The 14472-nt window shown below is 36.8% G+C and overlaps 1 protein-coding gene across 1 annotated transcript; it reads left to right on the top strand.

Annotated features, from left to right (window-relative positions):
* LOC132197644 (uncharacterized) lies at positions 1–14400 on the top strand. The gene is made up of 6 exons (XM_059621054.1): positions 1–178; positions 9190–9268; positions 11076–11163; positions 11669–11742; positions 11808–11961; positions 12692–14400. Exons 2-6 carry the CDS (start codon positions 9194–9196, stop codon positions 12784–12786), a joined length of 486 nt encoding a protein of 161 aa, XP_059477037.1. The 5' UTR covers positions 1–178; positions 9190–9193; the 3' UTR covers positions 12787–14400.
* Positions 14401–14472: the final 72 nt, after the last annotated feature.

Here is a 14472-nt window from a genome sequence, read left to right on the forward strand (position 1 = left end):
CTCTGGCGGTCGCTCAGCTCGCCGTCGGTCCGCCGAGGTTCTTTCGTCCGCACCTCAACTTCGTTAGTCAGTCAGTTTTATTTAGTGCTCCTAGCGCGGCCTCTCCGATCATTGCTCGGCAGAAAGCGTGGGATTCGGGAACAGTTAAAACTGCTGAAAAGGATTAACTAAATAACAGGTGAATTTATATTTTATATTATTTAGATCAAATATTAATTTCACATTCAAATCAATTCACGATTCATCGGACAAAATTTTATATAATTAGTTTGGCAATAGATAATTGGGGGTACTTCAAGCGAATGATTATGAGAGGCGTTTTCATTTGCGTCACTTTTTTGCTTTACATTATGATTGAAGTACTTTATTCCGAGTATATTGCGTTATTTGGAATGCAGCCGCAGTTACTGCACATTGTGCATAACATCAAGCATTGAGCGTGCTTACTGGCAGTTTTGTTATTTCGCAGTTGCGCAAAACGTTCTCGGTTGTAGGCGCAATTTTCCTATTGCGAACTCTTCCCTTCACTCACTTTTCCAATTCCATTTAGCCGCACGGTCGTCATTCCGTGGAAATTCAATCTTTATTTCTTTTTTATCCTATTCAATTTTCAATTATTTTTATTAAAATAATAATGTATTTCTCCGTATGTTTTGAAGTTAAACTTTTAAGAATTGTTTGTAAATAAAATGAGAGTGTTGCATGAATTAACGAGATTAAATTTTGAGGAAGTTTTAGGGAGTTTTTCTTTCTTTCAAATTAACACTTTTTTGTGAAAAAAATTATTTAAAGTTCTCTTACACACAAAACAATTTTTAACCAACAAATTTGACATTATGAATTCTAGAAAATTTTTTTTTTAGAGCAGCTAGGATATTGTTTTTTCTTAAAAAACTCACAAAAAAAGCAAACTTTAAATTCAAATCGGTCATCAATATTTTTATTGATTTTTATTGTCCTTATTGGTAACATACAAATATATTAATTTATCATCTCAAATATACAAAAAGATAACAATTTTTAAAAACAAATGTTTTTAATAAAATTAGGACATTACAATTTGTTTTCGGAGTGTCTTGCTTACTTTTCAAATGCAAGTTAAATTTCTTTTAGAAGATACAAAGTGTCCCTCATAAAAATTTAAGGCTTTTCTTCTATAAAATATTCTCAGTTAATTTATGTAAAAATGATTTGGTTTCTAAAATCGCACCACCCAGAAAGTAAACCGTCTTGTGTTGTATATTCTAGACTGTTTGAGTAAGAAAATTATTGCAAGAAACCAGGTGGGCGGGCGTCCTATAGCTGCCCTTGGCACTCTCCTTCGTCCGCGCGTTTGTTGCTAATTGAATTGCGCAGCGCCCCGGCAACAAAACCCTGTATCCGTTATTTTTTTGAGATGAAAAAAACGCACGTTTTTCCGGAAAGGTCCAGGTGTCCTCGAACAGCTCTCACCGTGAGCACGTTTTGTGCCACGACCAATAACAGTATTTTTCTAGACGCACAAAGAGCATCTGCTCCGAGAGTCATAAAGCTCGCGAGCGTTTCCATTGTCGTCCAATGGGCCAGCCAAGGAATCTTTTCTCTTTTTCTATGGCAGCTCTAAGCTCATCAGAGGGCCCAAACAAAAAACGTAAACAATTCCCAGATGGAAAAAGCGCCGCATGTTTTCATGCGCGCACACAATATACTCGCGGCGGCGACGTTTTAGTTAAAAACATTTGTGCTCGCTCTCCACATGTAACACCTGAATGGGATTTAGTCTCTCTATAAACAAACTGGCATTCCCCGCAGCTTTTTATTCAAATTCTCGTAAACCCGTTCTGTGCTTTGTTGGAATAATCTTTATCCGGCAGGTAGGAATAAAATATTATTTGTTTGCTTGTATTTGTGCCGAGAGAGAAAACACCTACACATGCACGTTTTCTTTGCATGCCTGTGCGAGTTCGTGTAATTGAAAAACGGCTAGCCTGGTACCGTGAAATTGGAGACGTTTGTTTCTGCAGAAAGCCAACAACGAATATTGCTGTCACCAGAACGGGCTCATATATCGCACAAGAAAAAAGCAAATTTACACAAATATTCCTTTTCTGCATAACTCTAAAAATGATTTTCCCAGCGTTTTTATCATTTGTTTTCAGTCATATTTATTTATCACAATCACATGCTGTTCGCTGTTTATCTTAGACGGTCAATGTGACTGGGTAATAATTGTTTTCACTTAAATATTTAATATTAAAACAGTGTGGTCAGTTCAAAAGCTTCATGCTTAATGAATTTATATCTATCAATCTTCTTTTACACAATCAGTTTTTGTAACTCAATTAAAATCTAAATATGTCATAAACCTATTTTTATCTCTACGACTAACTTTCCATGTAATCTGCATACGTCTTTGCGAAAATATGTTTATAACCTTTTTTGATAAATTTAATAACAAACTCGTCATTATAATCAGGAACGGTAGAAGCTGCGGCAGGAAATTGCGGCTTTCGGAAATTCGCATTCAAAGACCTGCGTCAGCATGTCTGAATTTTAAATGAAAGAGAATTAATGTTGTGGATTCTTGACAATTTCACTTGACACATGTAAAAATACTATTCCCTGTAGAAGGGTTTCTCTCTGTGTGCACTTCTTCTTCACAAACACGTGCCTGCTTAGCCCTTTTCTCTCTGTGCCGGCCGTGAATTCATCAAACAAAGATATTCCCCACTGAAGCGAGATTCTATGATTTCTCCTTTGATGTTTGCGCTCGACCTTCCAACTAAATATGGCCTGCGACGCGTGCCTCACGATGAAAGTGTAGATTTACAAAAAAAAGTGCATAAAAGGGAGAGACGGGTTAATGCGCCTGAGAAGATTCAGCTGATATTTTTTATTCACCAGCGTAGTGTGGCCTTAAGCCGTCGGCTTTGATATAACGAGAGAGAGGGTTTTTGGAAAATACGAAAGACAAGTAGTGTTGTAATAAAAGAGAGGCAGAAGATTTTCTCCTTTTTTTGACTCGCATTGTTAGAAGGAAAATGGAAGTTTTTAATATTGACTCAAAAATTTTAGCCCCTCTTAAAATGAATAAAAAGTTTCAAAAATAAATTTTATTTTCAAGATTAACCAACTTTTTCAAGATCTCTTTTCCTTATCTCCAAGCTCCAATTAAAAAGTTGTATGTGTACTTTTCTTGATGTGTAAAAGAGATCCGCTGTTATGGGTTTATAAAGAAGTGCAGCGCAGCATCTCAAATTACAGCAGGACTTCTTCTCGGTTCTTGTGGAAAAGAATTCTCCTCTTTTAATTGCGGAGACGCAGAGCGATGGCCTCCGCCTCCTTTTTCTCTCTCGCTAGATAAACTCGAATCGCGCCGTGGCATGGCAATGAGGAGCAGCACAGGGACTGCAAAGTGCTTTTGCCTGATGCCTACGCGACCCCGAAAAAAGCGCTGGCTGAAAATAATGAAGTGACACCAAACGGTTTCAGTCGCTCTCGCTGTAAGTCTGCGTGCACCGCACACAGCCCGTTTTATGGTTTTGGTCCTTTGCTTGCGGATATATCAGGCTCAGGGGGAAAATCTCGGGGTCGTCGAGCTGAGCTATCAACGCGAGGAATCGAATTTCTCGTTTATGTGTGCGTGTTCCCTTCAACTTCAGAGGGAGTATCGATGTTACTTTTCTGTTGTAGTTGCACTGACAAGAAGTTCTAAGAATCAAAATTAATTAAATCAGAAAAGTTCAAAATTTGTAGCTGAAAAATAGTTTTGAATCCACAAATGTTTTGTTAAAATCGGCTGAATAAAGTAATCTAAATTAAAAGACCCTTTTTGCGCATTAACATTATTTTCAATACTATGTATTTGTTACCATCAAATTTCCATACCCGCGAAACTCGCAATACTTTTGTTGTTTTTACATTTGATTAAAAGTAGATTTGAAATAGATAAACTAATAATGACAGAAACTTTTTTCCTTGTGTGGAGATCATATTCATCAGTTTAATCTTGGATACCAAAATCTAAAATAATTTCCAAGATTTTCAACCACTAAAATTTTAAGTTGAAAATCTTATTTAAAAAATGATGCACTGCAATTTCATTAAAAATTTATTGGCTGGTTAAATTATCAATTTTATTGTGTATCTTGCCATCTATTATTGTGGTAACTGCTCTATATTTTTGTGCAATTGCGTGTGTTTTTTTTTTTATTTATTAAAACTGCAAGATGGTGAATAAATTCTGGCCATATTATTTGCATAGCTGCAGGCAAAAATCTGGCGCTAGTATATTTCATTTGGCATAAATATTTATGCGTGCAGGCGCGTGTCGTAAAAATTTGATGCGTTGAGCAGCAGCTCTTGAAGGAATCGGGGGCGCGCGCTGCGTCTCTATTTCAGAGGAGCCGCCGCCACTCGAAACAAATTGCGCAAATTCGCCGCCAAGAGATGCATCTTTCTCCGCCAACGCCGCCGCTGGAGTTTATTTTTAGGCCTTCAAAAATGTGCGAAGAAGTTGGCCGAGCGTTAAAAAAAAACGGAACGGCTTCTCTTTTTTAAAGGCATAATATTGCGAAAACTTTTCACCCTGGCGTGAATTATGTTTGCGTTTAATTTACGGCGCATTAAATATGGAATCCGCGCCGCTGATGGGGATTTTATTTCTCCGCTCGGGCGTCAGCAAAATGTGTTCCAAGCGATTTATGCCTCAACCTACACTGAGGGAGACGGGAGACGGGCTGAGGATTATAATCAAACTTTACTCCAAAATTCATGACTAATTGTCGGTTTTTTTAATATTGCATTTGATATTTGATCAACTGCACATAATTAAGATAATTGTTTTGAGTAATAAGATTTATGAACAGGCGTTCAAAATTTAAATTCATATTTTTGAATTTTCATATAAAAAAGTTTTATTAGCTGGTGAATCAAATTTTAACATTTAAAATATAATTGAAAGTTAAATTTTTATAACAATTTTGCTTACAAAAATTTAACAAGACTCGTCTCTTGAAAGTTTTGCTGGGAAGTCCTTGATATCATCGACCAAAAATTAATTTGTATTAGCACTATTCCAAAACATGTTTAGGAATAACACTTTTAAATAAACATTAAACTATTACGCTAAGTTCTTAAAGAAATAACTGGAAAAAATGTAAAAAGGTTATGAGTAAAAAAAAATATTTTTATAATAATTACAGTCACTTTTATGCGCTTTTATATTTCTAGAACAATGCTTTTGTCATTTGAACTTGGATTTTTTTGTGATTGAACAAGCAAAATCTCGAAACTCGTCACTAATCATCACACAGCTGAGTGGACAGCAATTCATGCAAAACGCTGTCATTATTCATAAAAAATTTCATCTGACGATCGTTAGGCATCAAAAGGTTGTGCACAACAAAATGCCCCTTTTTTAAAAATCATCGTTCGCAATACAAAAATGTTGCCGTAAAGAGTTCCGCACAAAGCTGCTTTCATGGTATGGCTGCTCAGAGTGATTTCTCTTACAATTTATATTGAAGTCAAATGTGCACTTAATAATTTTTCATGATTTCCAATGTTCTTTTGAGATCCTTATTGTTGGAGTCAAAGTGCTCAACTAATTATTAATATTATTATTATTTAGTCTATATAATATTAATATAACACATTATTAACAAACCAATGATTTTTTACGGCTTCAAAGCTAATTTTCACTACCTTAAAATATTAAAAATATGCAAATTTGAAATTGAAGCAACTATCATAAATATTTATATTTTAGGGCAGGAAATTTTTTTTATTATTCCCCTATTTGATACGAAGTTAAATATTCATAAGCGGTTCTGGGTACTGACGTAATTAATTTTTTTATAGCCTAAGGTTCTGAATTTCATGCTGAGCTGAGAATTTTTTGTTTCTTGAAGTATTTTTGTTAACCACTGTAAAAACGTGTAGGCAGAGACGTCAATAACCGTTCGTTCGCAAATTGTGTAAAATTCGCGCGTTTGACTGACGCGACCGCACGTAAACTTGGGAATGCGAATGCTCAGCGAGCGAAAAATTGAATTTCGCAGGTGCCTCTGCTGTAAGCATTTCTGCGAAAATCAATTTTGCAATTCGGAGGCGGAATTTTGTGCTTCTTCTTTTCGGGGAGGAAACACAGCACTGGCGGCTGAAAGGACTTTATATTGATAAAATCTTCTCTCGCGAGTGAAAAAATTCATTCTTGTGATGCGGGTGACTGCTTTTATCCAGGCAGACTATAAAGAAGGCCGAATTTAGAATGGGGTCACGCACAAGAGAGTGGGACGGTTGCATAAAACGAACGGGTTTGTTTGTTTACTCCCTCGCTTCTATTTCTTACCTCACCACTAAAAGGCAAACAATACAATACTTTACTTCATCTTCTGTTTTTGTAATAAAACTACTTTGAAAAATAGCTCAGCGGAAATATTTAATTTGATGGCAAGAATAGAAATTATTGAGTACGAAGGTTTTTCGAGGATAAATTTAGATTGTTTGTGCAACGCGGCATACACTGATGATGATGAAATGGAGAAGCAGGATTATCCAAAAATATTGTTTTATAAATATGTAAAACATTTTGTATGTCATATCAGGCCAATGTCATCAAGAGTCATTAATAAAACACATTCTTGATTTGCTCAATTTCAAATGTTGTATAAATAAATTTAAATGCTCTTTATTTAAAACTGAAATCAACTTATTAAAAATCATGATTGCTGTTTTACATATAAAACTGTTAAAATAATTTGTTAACCTAACTAACTGTTAGCTTTGATCAATTTTCTTGATGGTAAATTTACATTTTGTTTTAATACTTCAGCTTTGTATCAATTTCTATGAAAGATCTTTCAAGTGTCGGTATAATTTTAAAAAAAAAATATTTTTTTTTCTATAAAATAGGAATTTGCTTGTCTACCTTATTCGCGTTCAGTGTGAGGGATTTTATTACTTTTTTTATCCATAGACCTGGATCGTAAAAGTGGGAAGTGTCCGTGGGAGTTAAGGGTGTCGTAGAGAATTAAGACATCCCTCTGACCTCCTTTCACCCCCATTGATATACCGCCCAAGTACGTTCCAATTAGTGAACACGTGGTCTCAGGGGGGAAGGAAGGAAAACCACACACGGCACCTGATACAATGTGACGACGCTATTAACATTCACCGTTAAAACATATCAACCCTTGCTGGCGCTTTTATCGCCCTTTGTGCATTGTTAGCAGATTGTTTTGTGCCGCCGTGTATAAGGTATGATGTACTCGCAACGGTGATGCATAATGAAAGGATTAATTTGCGGCGCCATCAACCAGCCACAGAGACACACAGAGACCTCACGAATTTAAGTCGGGGAGTTACAGAGAGACACACCTAGTCAACAAAGCAACTTTGTGCGTGCATTTATGGAGGGTCGAGCTTCCTCTTTATTATTCGCAAACGTGTAACAACAACACCATAGTCAGTGAATGTGTGAAGTTGCGAGACCAGATTTTAGCATCCTTACCGGCCAAAATTTTTAAAATAAATTTAAAAAAATAAAACCATTTGAAACAAACAAATAAATTTTTAATTTTAATTTACTTGTTTTTCATCAGTTTAATTCAAGTTAACCTTACGGAGGATGAATTTATTAAAAATAATTATTTATTCCATAGCTATTATTATAATTTTACAATTTGAATAGTTACAAAATAAATGCCTTTGCTTTTATTGAGCAATAAAAAATATTAAAACTTCTCTCTTCCCATTGTGAGCAACAAACAAAATAGCCAATGGATTTTTTACCCCAAATCTCATTGTTCCCATCCGTTTATTGTGCAACTCAAACAAAGTCTGAGCGGTTGGTTGTTTATTAGAGAATGGCGTGGTGGCGTCTCGCCACATGAAATTTCATGTTTTTGGGAGCACAACAGTCGGGCAGAGTGGAAACGCTTGGTGCCGCAAATCAAATTTTCCGTCGCAAAAAAAAAAAATGCTTTTATTTGGCGAGACGAGGGGGAATGAAATTACATTCTGGGGTTCCGTGTATAAAAATGAGGTGCGTTGCGTTGAATGCGCAGCGGCGCAGCATGATTTGGCCATTTTAGTAATGGAGCACTTTGCCGTCGCGTTGGGCCGGCTAATGAGGATTACTGCTTGGATGCGAAAAGCGCGTGCAAAAGAGCAAAGTGCCGCCGCCGCCGTGCTAGTTACAACCCTTTATTCGCTCTCGCCAAAGGTCAAAGCGACCGAAAAGCGCACTGCTTTCTGTCTTTTCCTAGGTCCGCTTTTGAGTCGTGCCAATGCTAAATTCTGCCTTTCGTTTGGCAAAGGAGTAATGAGACAAAATTGATACTTCAAAAGGCCCTTTTGATAAACGCGGTACTTCTTTGTGGAGCGAAAAATGAGGCCAGAGCACGCATTCTGAGGAAGAGGGAAAATGTCCCTTTTCTCTTGAAATGCATATATTAAGGACGCAGGAAACTTTGTTTGTAACATTTTAAGGGGGTTTCCTTTGGTTTTTCTGCAAAACACGTTTATTATTCACATTATTTCCTCAAGAAATCTCCATTTAGGAAGCGAAATGCAAATTTCAATGGCGATCAATGGTCATAGTAGAAAGTTTGATTATATATAGGAAATTCGACATCAAAATTCAGTGTTTTTGGATTATTAATACGAATTTAATATACGAATTTAAATAAAAAACCTTTACACACTTTCCGAGTTGGAAATTTAATTTTCTTTCAGTGAAAATTACATCACATCTAACTTGCAAGTTCTTACCACTTCTTGATTGGAACAATTTAAATTTATCCAGAGAGAATTGAAGCGGTTTGCAAATTATTTTTGCAAAAATAAAAAATTAAAATGAATTTTTTTATCAAACGTACACATTTTTTGTTCTCGCGCTTTAAAAATTCACAATTATTATTATCTGAGCAGCATTGAAAAATATTTTATTTTCATTGTAAACCATTAGATCGAGCATGTGATATTATGTACATTATATACCTGTAACGTACATCTTATAAACAAACAATTATTATCTTTGTGAATTGAATTTTATATAAGTCAGCTTTTCCTTGATAAGTTTTGTGAGTTGTTTATTGTTTAAGAATAACAAACAATATCCTGCTCTTCCTGCTATTCCGTGAATCAACCCTAGATCGTGAAATTCTATAACACAAAATTAATATCTTTCTTCCTATTTTTTTGCAGAAACATGACGTGGTTGGACGGTTGCTGCTGCTGCATTTCGCTACGTGCCGGCACCATATTGAGCGGCATCCTTGGCATGGTAAGAGCGTACACTGTACATTCGCCCACCAATTAAGGGGCATCGCCATCAATTAATTAACCCACTGCCGCGACGATACGATATCTCTGACCTCCACCACGTACACCGACTCATCCACACACGTTCTCCAACCCCACTCACTCTCGTCGTCCTTTCGGAAGAGCAAGATTAAATGACCGTGTTTATTTCCCACACATGCCGGAGGGAATAAAGCGAAGGAATCGCCACTTAAAATTGATTAATTAGTAAATGAAGGCCACGGTACATTTCCGTTGGGAAATTGAACAACTTTGTAAAATTGGGTATATATTGATGGAAGAAGAGAGAAATCTTTTAATATATCAGACGTGATTTTGCTGAAGAAAAAAACTATTGATAAACTGGGTCCGTTTGCGCCGTTTGTTACTTCCATAAAAATTGCACATGTTTTTGCTCCCAAATAGACCAAATAGGCGTCTAAATCATCCCGATTCTCTTACGAAATAGTCCACAAATAATTTTCCCTCAATATAGCGGATATTTTTTGATGCTACTTTTCCAACAACATTTTCTTCAAATTGAATTTTCGCTTGCTTAAAAAGTTTAAATGTAATATTAATGCAGTTATTAAGTTTCATAAAGTTTAAACAGGAACTTGTATTTAAAAAATTTAATTAAACACGTGAAAACTTTGTGATGTTAACTATTTTACATTAAATTTTCTAAGCACGCCGTGAATAATAAAGGAAATAATTTTTTTACTCCAAATCTTCAAGGAAACATTTTTCTGATATCAAATTATTATATTTTCATCTGAAGCCAAGCAAATTTTAGACTAAAATTTTTTTCAATTAATTTACCTATAAAAAATCCTTATAAGATGAAAGTAATTTTTTGTCAATGTGGAGAGTTCATTCACAAATGAGATCCGCCCTAGCGCATATCAACGTCAAAAGACTAGGAGAGGTTGCCTGATTTTGTCATATCATTTGCTCGCCGGCAGGCAAAGAGCCGGAAAATAACATCGTCGCTGTCACAATTACAACCCGCCAACATAATAATAATTCCTTTATTGGCTTTGGTGAGCGTCGCAAAAAGGGCTTTGCCGCGAGAGACGCAGACAGCAACTTGGGCTGTTTGAAAACGAGCAAGGAGGCAAACGATGCAGGGGACCCCTTTATTGTGCGCCAATTCTCGTTTGCGCATTGGGCATTAATTGATTTCCAGTTCGCGGCACACGCAGACTGAATAAACAAACACAGGAGCATATTCAAACTTTGAACGTTTGACGTTTGAACAGCAGAGCAAAAAAATACATACAAATTAATTAGGAGCGAGACGAGAATTTTTTTTTGCAACTATCCAAATATTATTGTTGGGCAAAGGAAAATATTTTGATTGCCGAGTGCAACTATTTTCCCATTGCCCTACTCTCCGTGTAACTCATTGTCAGTGATCGACCGCAAACTAAATATATGCCCATTAAAGTCCCATTGCACCTTTGGTAGCTGGCGGGCTGCAGCAAGTGGGTCGGAGTGCTGAGGTCATTATTGCATTGCATTCAGCGTCGCGCCGACTTTGAGCACAAGCCCGTTCTTTGTTCAGCGCCTGCACTCCGCAGCAGCCGCTGCGGCGTGCGAATTAATTTTCTCGCTGTCGCCAACAGTGCGAGCGCGATATGCTGCAAAAATAAACTTGCATGCGCATATCAGCGGCTTTGCACTTTGTGCAGCAACTCGCAGCGCCGTAATCACACTAATGGCAAAAATATGCCTGTTTCCTTTCCGCTTGAAATATTTTATTTAAATTTTATTTACTGTATGTGCAGATAATCGGCCTTGTCACCATGATCGTCGTGCTGCTGACGGACATAAAGATGCAAACCATAATTATTGACACTCTTGATTCGGAAATCGGTAAGTTGAACAAAATCTAATAATAATCATGATAAACTTATAAACATAAAATAAAAAATCAAAATACGTCAGTTTAAATTATTATTATTATTTTTTTTATTAAATTAAATTATTATTGTTGTTTATTTGTCCACATTGTTACAAATACTGACAAATACATTGTTTGCATTCAATTTTTTCAATTGTGTTGCAAAAAAAGATAAAATAAATGTTACATAATATTATTAAGAAAAAAAATTGACTTAAAAAAATCATCAAGAAAAGGCGATACAAAACCATAACCTGACTTCATCCAACTTTTGTTGTCCATTGTAATAAAATTCTTAAAAAAAATCATTACTTAAAAAAATCTGGGTTATTTTCACATCATTGCAAAACCGTGAAGTTTTTTAAGTCATATATAACCAAACAGCAGAGTTTTTTGAAAAACCTAACTTATTTTGATAATTTCAAATTACTTCAAATTTTACATAAATAAAATTGTAAATTTTGTTTTGTTTTACAGTGCGCATCATTCTGGCTGTGAATCTTGCCATGACTATTCTCATTTCATTGGTTTTGATCCTCGGCGCTCTCTGGGTAGGCATATTTATTAAAATTAATCGAGCACTTATCAGGAAAGTAATTATGATCCTTTCGTGCAGCAAAACAAATACCTGCTGCTACCTTGGGTGGTTTTGGGCATCATGCTGGTCGTCGGAATGGTCATCTCCATCATTTACACCGCCATCCGTTTCTACATCTGGGGCGATCCCACCACGGGCACCCTCTACCTGATCGTCGGCCTCCTCGGAAATGGTATGAATAATTTTTTTGACGATATATAAGCCCGGAAGTGTGTCCACGCGAATTATCGTGCAGCGTCGAATTTGCGAGCGTCCGCGTGGTAAATTAATGAAGTCTGACGCTTGATTAGTTCCGCGCCACGTGAATGAAAGAGATTAATCGCCTATCGGTTCATTGTAATGGACAAACATGGCGCGCGTGCGGCAGAAACAAAGAGCGCGTTTGCTGGCAAAATGCCCGTCGATTTCGAGCATGGAAATGGCTTGCCAGATTGTATTTTTGTTCAAGCGATACTTTTTGCGAAATATCGTCGTTTGACGTCCATTCGAAAATGTTGCCAACGACTGCAATGCTTTTATTGTTATTAATTTATATGGATTGCCATTTTTGGTTGAAGTATCCTTAACTACAGCAACTAAAAATCAAAATTCAAATATTTCTGCAATTTATTTCTTCTGCAAAACAAAAAAACTAAGCTATGATTTAGAATCTTCACAAATCCTTTTTACTCTGCGAAGTATTTTCTACTCGGCAGAGCTGAATCACGCAACCTGCTAAGCACAGACGCCGGACAGGTTGCCTAACTTTTCGAATTAAAAATTCCATTAACGACGGGTAGACATTGCTCAGAACTTTTTTGCCAGCACGAAACGCGCTCAAATTGAAATGCTTGCTCCGACTTTGCCGAACTTTTTGCTCAAGTGCCGTAAATCTGACTGTGTTTTTGCCTGGTTTTCTGCAGCAATCTTCTTCTACTTGTGGCTCGTGGTGTTCAGCTACTACCAGCTGCTGAAGGAGGAGGGCGGCCACGGTTTCTACGCCAAGACCCGCTACTAAGAAAGCCGACCGAATCAAAACGAGAGAGTGCCTTTGTCGTCGAATTATTAATTAATTCGCAGCGCCATACTTAATTAATTAAGGACTAAGAAGTACACATTTACGCCGCTTGAGAGTGAGGGGGTTATATAATATGTTCGTAATATGATGGAATGGTGGGTGCGGCGGCTGCTTAATTCCGACTAATCACTGCTCTTGTGTCGAATTCGCTGCCTGTCGCCGCCGCTGGGGAGAAATTCCCACCTGCTGGAATTTGATTAGGGACTCGTGAGCGCATAATCAGCCGCTTTGTATATTAGACAAGCTTGCCAAATTTTCATCCATAATTTATTTTCGGCCCAAAGGAAGTTTTTGCGAGACGAGGACAGAAACAAATGAGGGTCATTTTCCATCTGCCTTCCAACACACGTTTATTTTGTTTCACGGCTCTGCGGTTGGGAGAGCCTCTTTTCATTGTGTGCACGCAAAATTTTGCTCCCCGTCGCTGCGGCGTCCTCAAGGGTTTATCATATTTTTTTTCTGAAAGTGAAAATATCTTTTCATCATTTTGAATGGAGGATGCTTTTCGCAGAGCAGCTGAAACGGTAATCTGAAACTTTCTACACAAATCAACATTCTCTTGAAATTTGAGCTTTAGCAGAGAATGGATGTGAAGCTAAGCCATGATTTAATTGACAATTATTGAAGGGATTTCGTGAAACAAAGATGGCTTTAATTATTTTGCATGTAAACTTTTTTTCATTTCTTATATCTCAAAAAATTAAAGTAAAGTTTCATAAATTGATATAAATTTGTGTATGTCACTGGTGTGGGAAACTTTATCTTTGCTCGGAGTGAAAAGTAAATTAAGTCTCAAATTTCAACTCAAATAAAAGCAGTCAGAAACTCTAATCTCGCCTTTCGCACAAACTTCATTTGCAAATTCACCAGCCGAGGGTTTGTAAGTTATTCGTAACTGCGAATCGCCAAGGGAACGTTAAATTATTCCGCCCGTTTGGCTCGACGGGCGCGGAATTTCGAAAATGGCCCTTGGGACATTTGCTGGTTGGTTGACGGCGAAATTGGGAAAACAAAAATGCCGTCGTTATACGATTTTGGCCGAAAGCGACACGAGATGCTTATCTTGAATTGTAACTCTCATTCTCACACACGGCGGAAAATCTCATTTAAACTTTATTAATCAGCCGAGCCAAGTGAACAAAGCTGGAATTTCTTTGGTTTGACTTTCACAAGCACTAGGATGCGCACCTTTTGTTCGCTAGCAGAGCAGACACACGGCGCGCAAAAACGTTTCATTTCCAGAGAGCTTTTAATAAACTGTCTTTTGTTTTTTGAAAATAAAAAAAAAACGCGACAACCGGCACTTGGCTAGCACGTCAAAAGGCTGCGTCCTCTTTGCTTCCGTTGTATTTTCATTAACCCATGACTTTGCATCCGCACAGCACGTTGGCTAGCACCATAATGTATGAAATTGTGTTGAATATAGTTTGTTATTATGAATAAAAAATTTATTGAGAATACAAACATAATATTACTACTGTATTATATTTAGTTATTGGATGTTTACTTATATTAAGTACATTATACCATAACTCTGAAATAAATTCATGGCCCTAAAAAAAATGGTGTCTTGATTGATACAACCACCTGATAAAGGAAAGCAGTAAAGTAACTATAATGGTCAAT

Source organism: Neocloeon triangulifer, unplaced genomic scaffold (genome assembly GCF_031216515.1).
Source record: "Neocloeon triangulifer isolate White Clay Creek 2 clone unplaced genomic scaffold, ASM3121651v1 ptg000001l, whole genome shotgun sequence".
Classification (NCBI taxonomy): Eukaryota; Metazoa; Arthropoda; class Insecta; order Ephemeroptera; family Baetidae; genus Neocloeon; species Neocloeon triangulifer.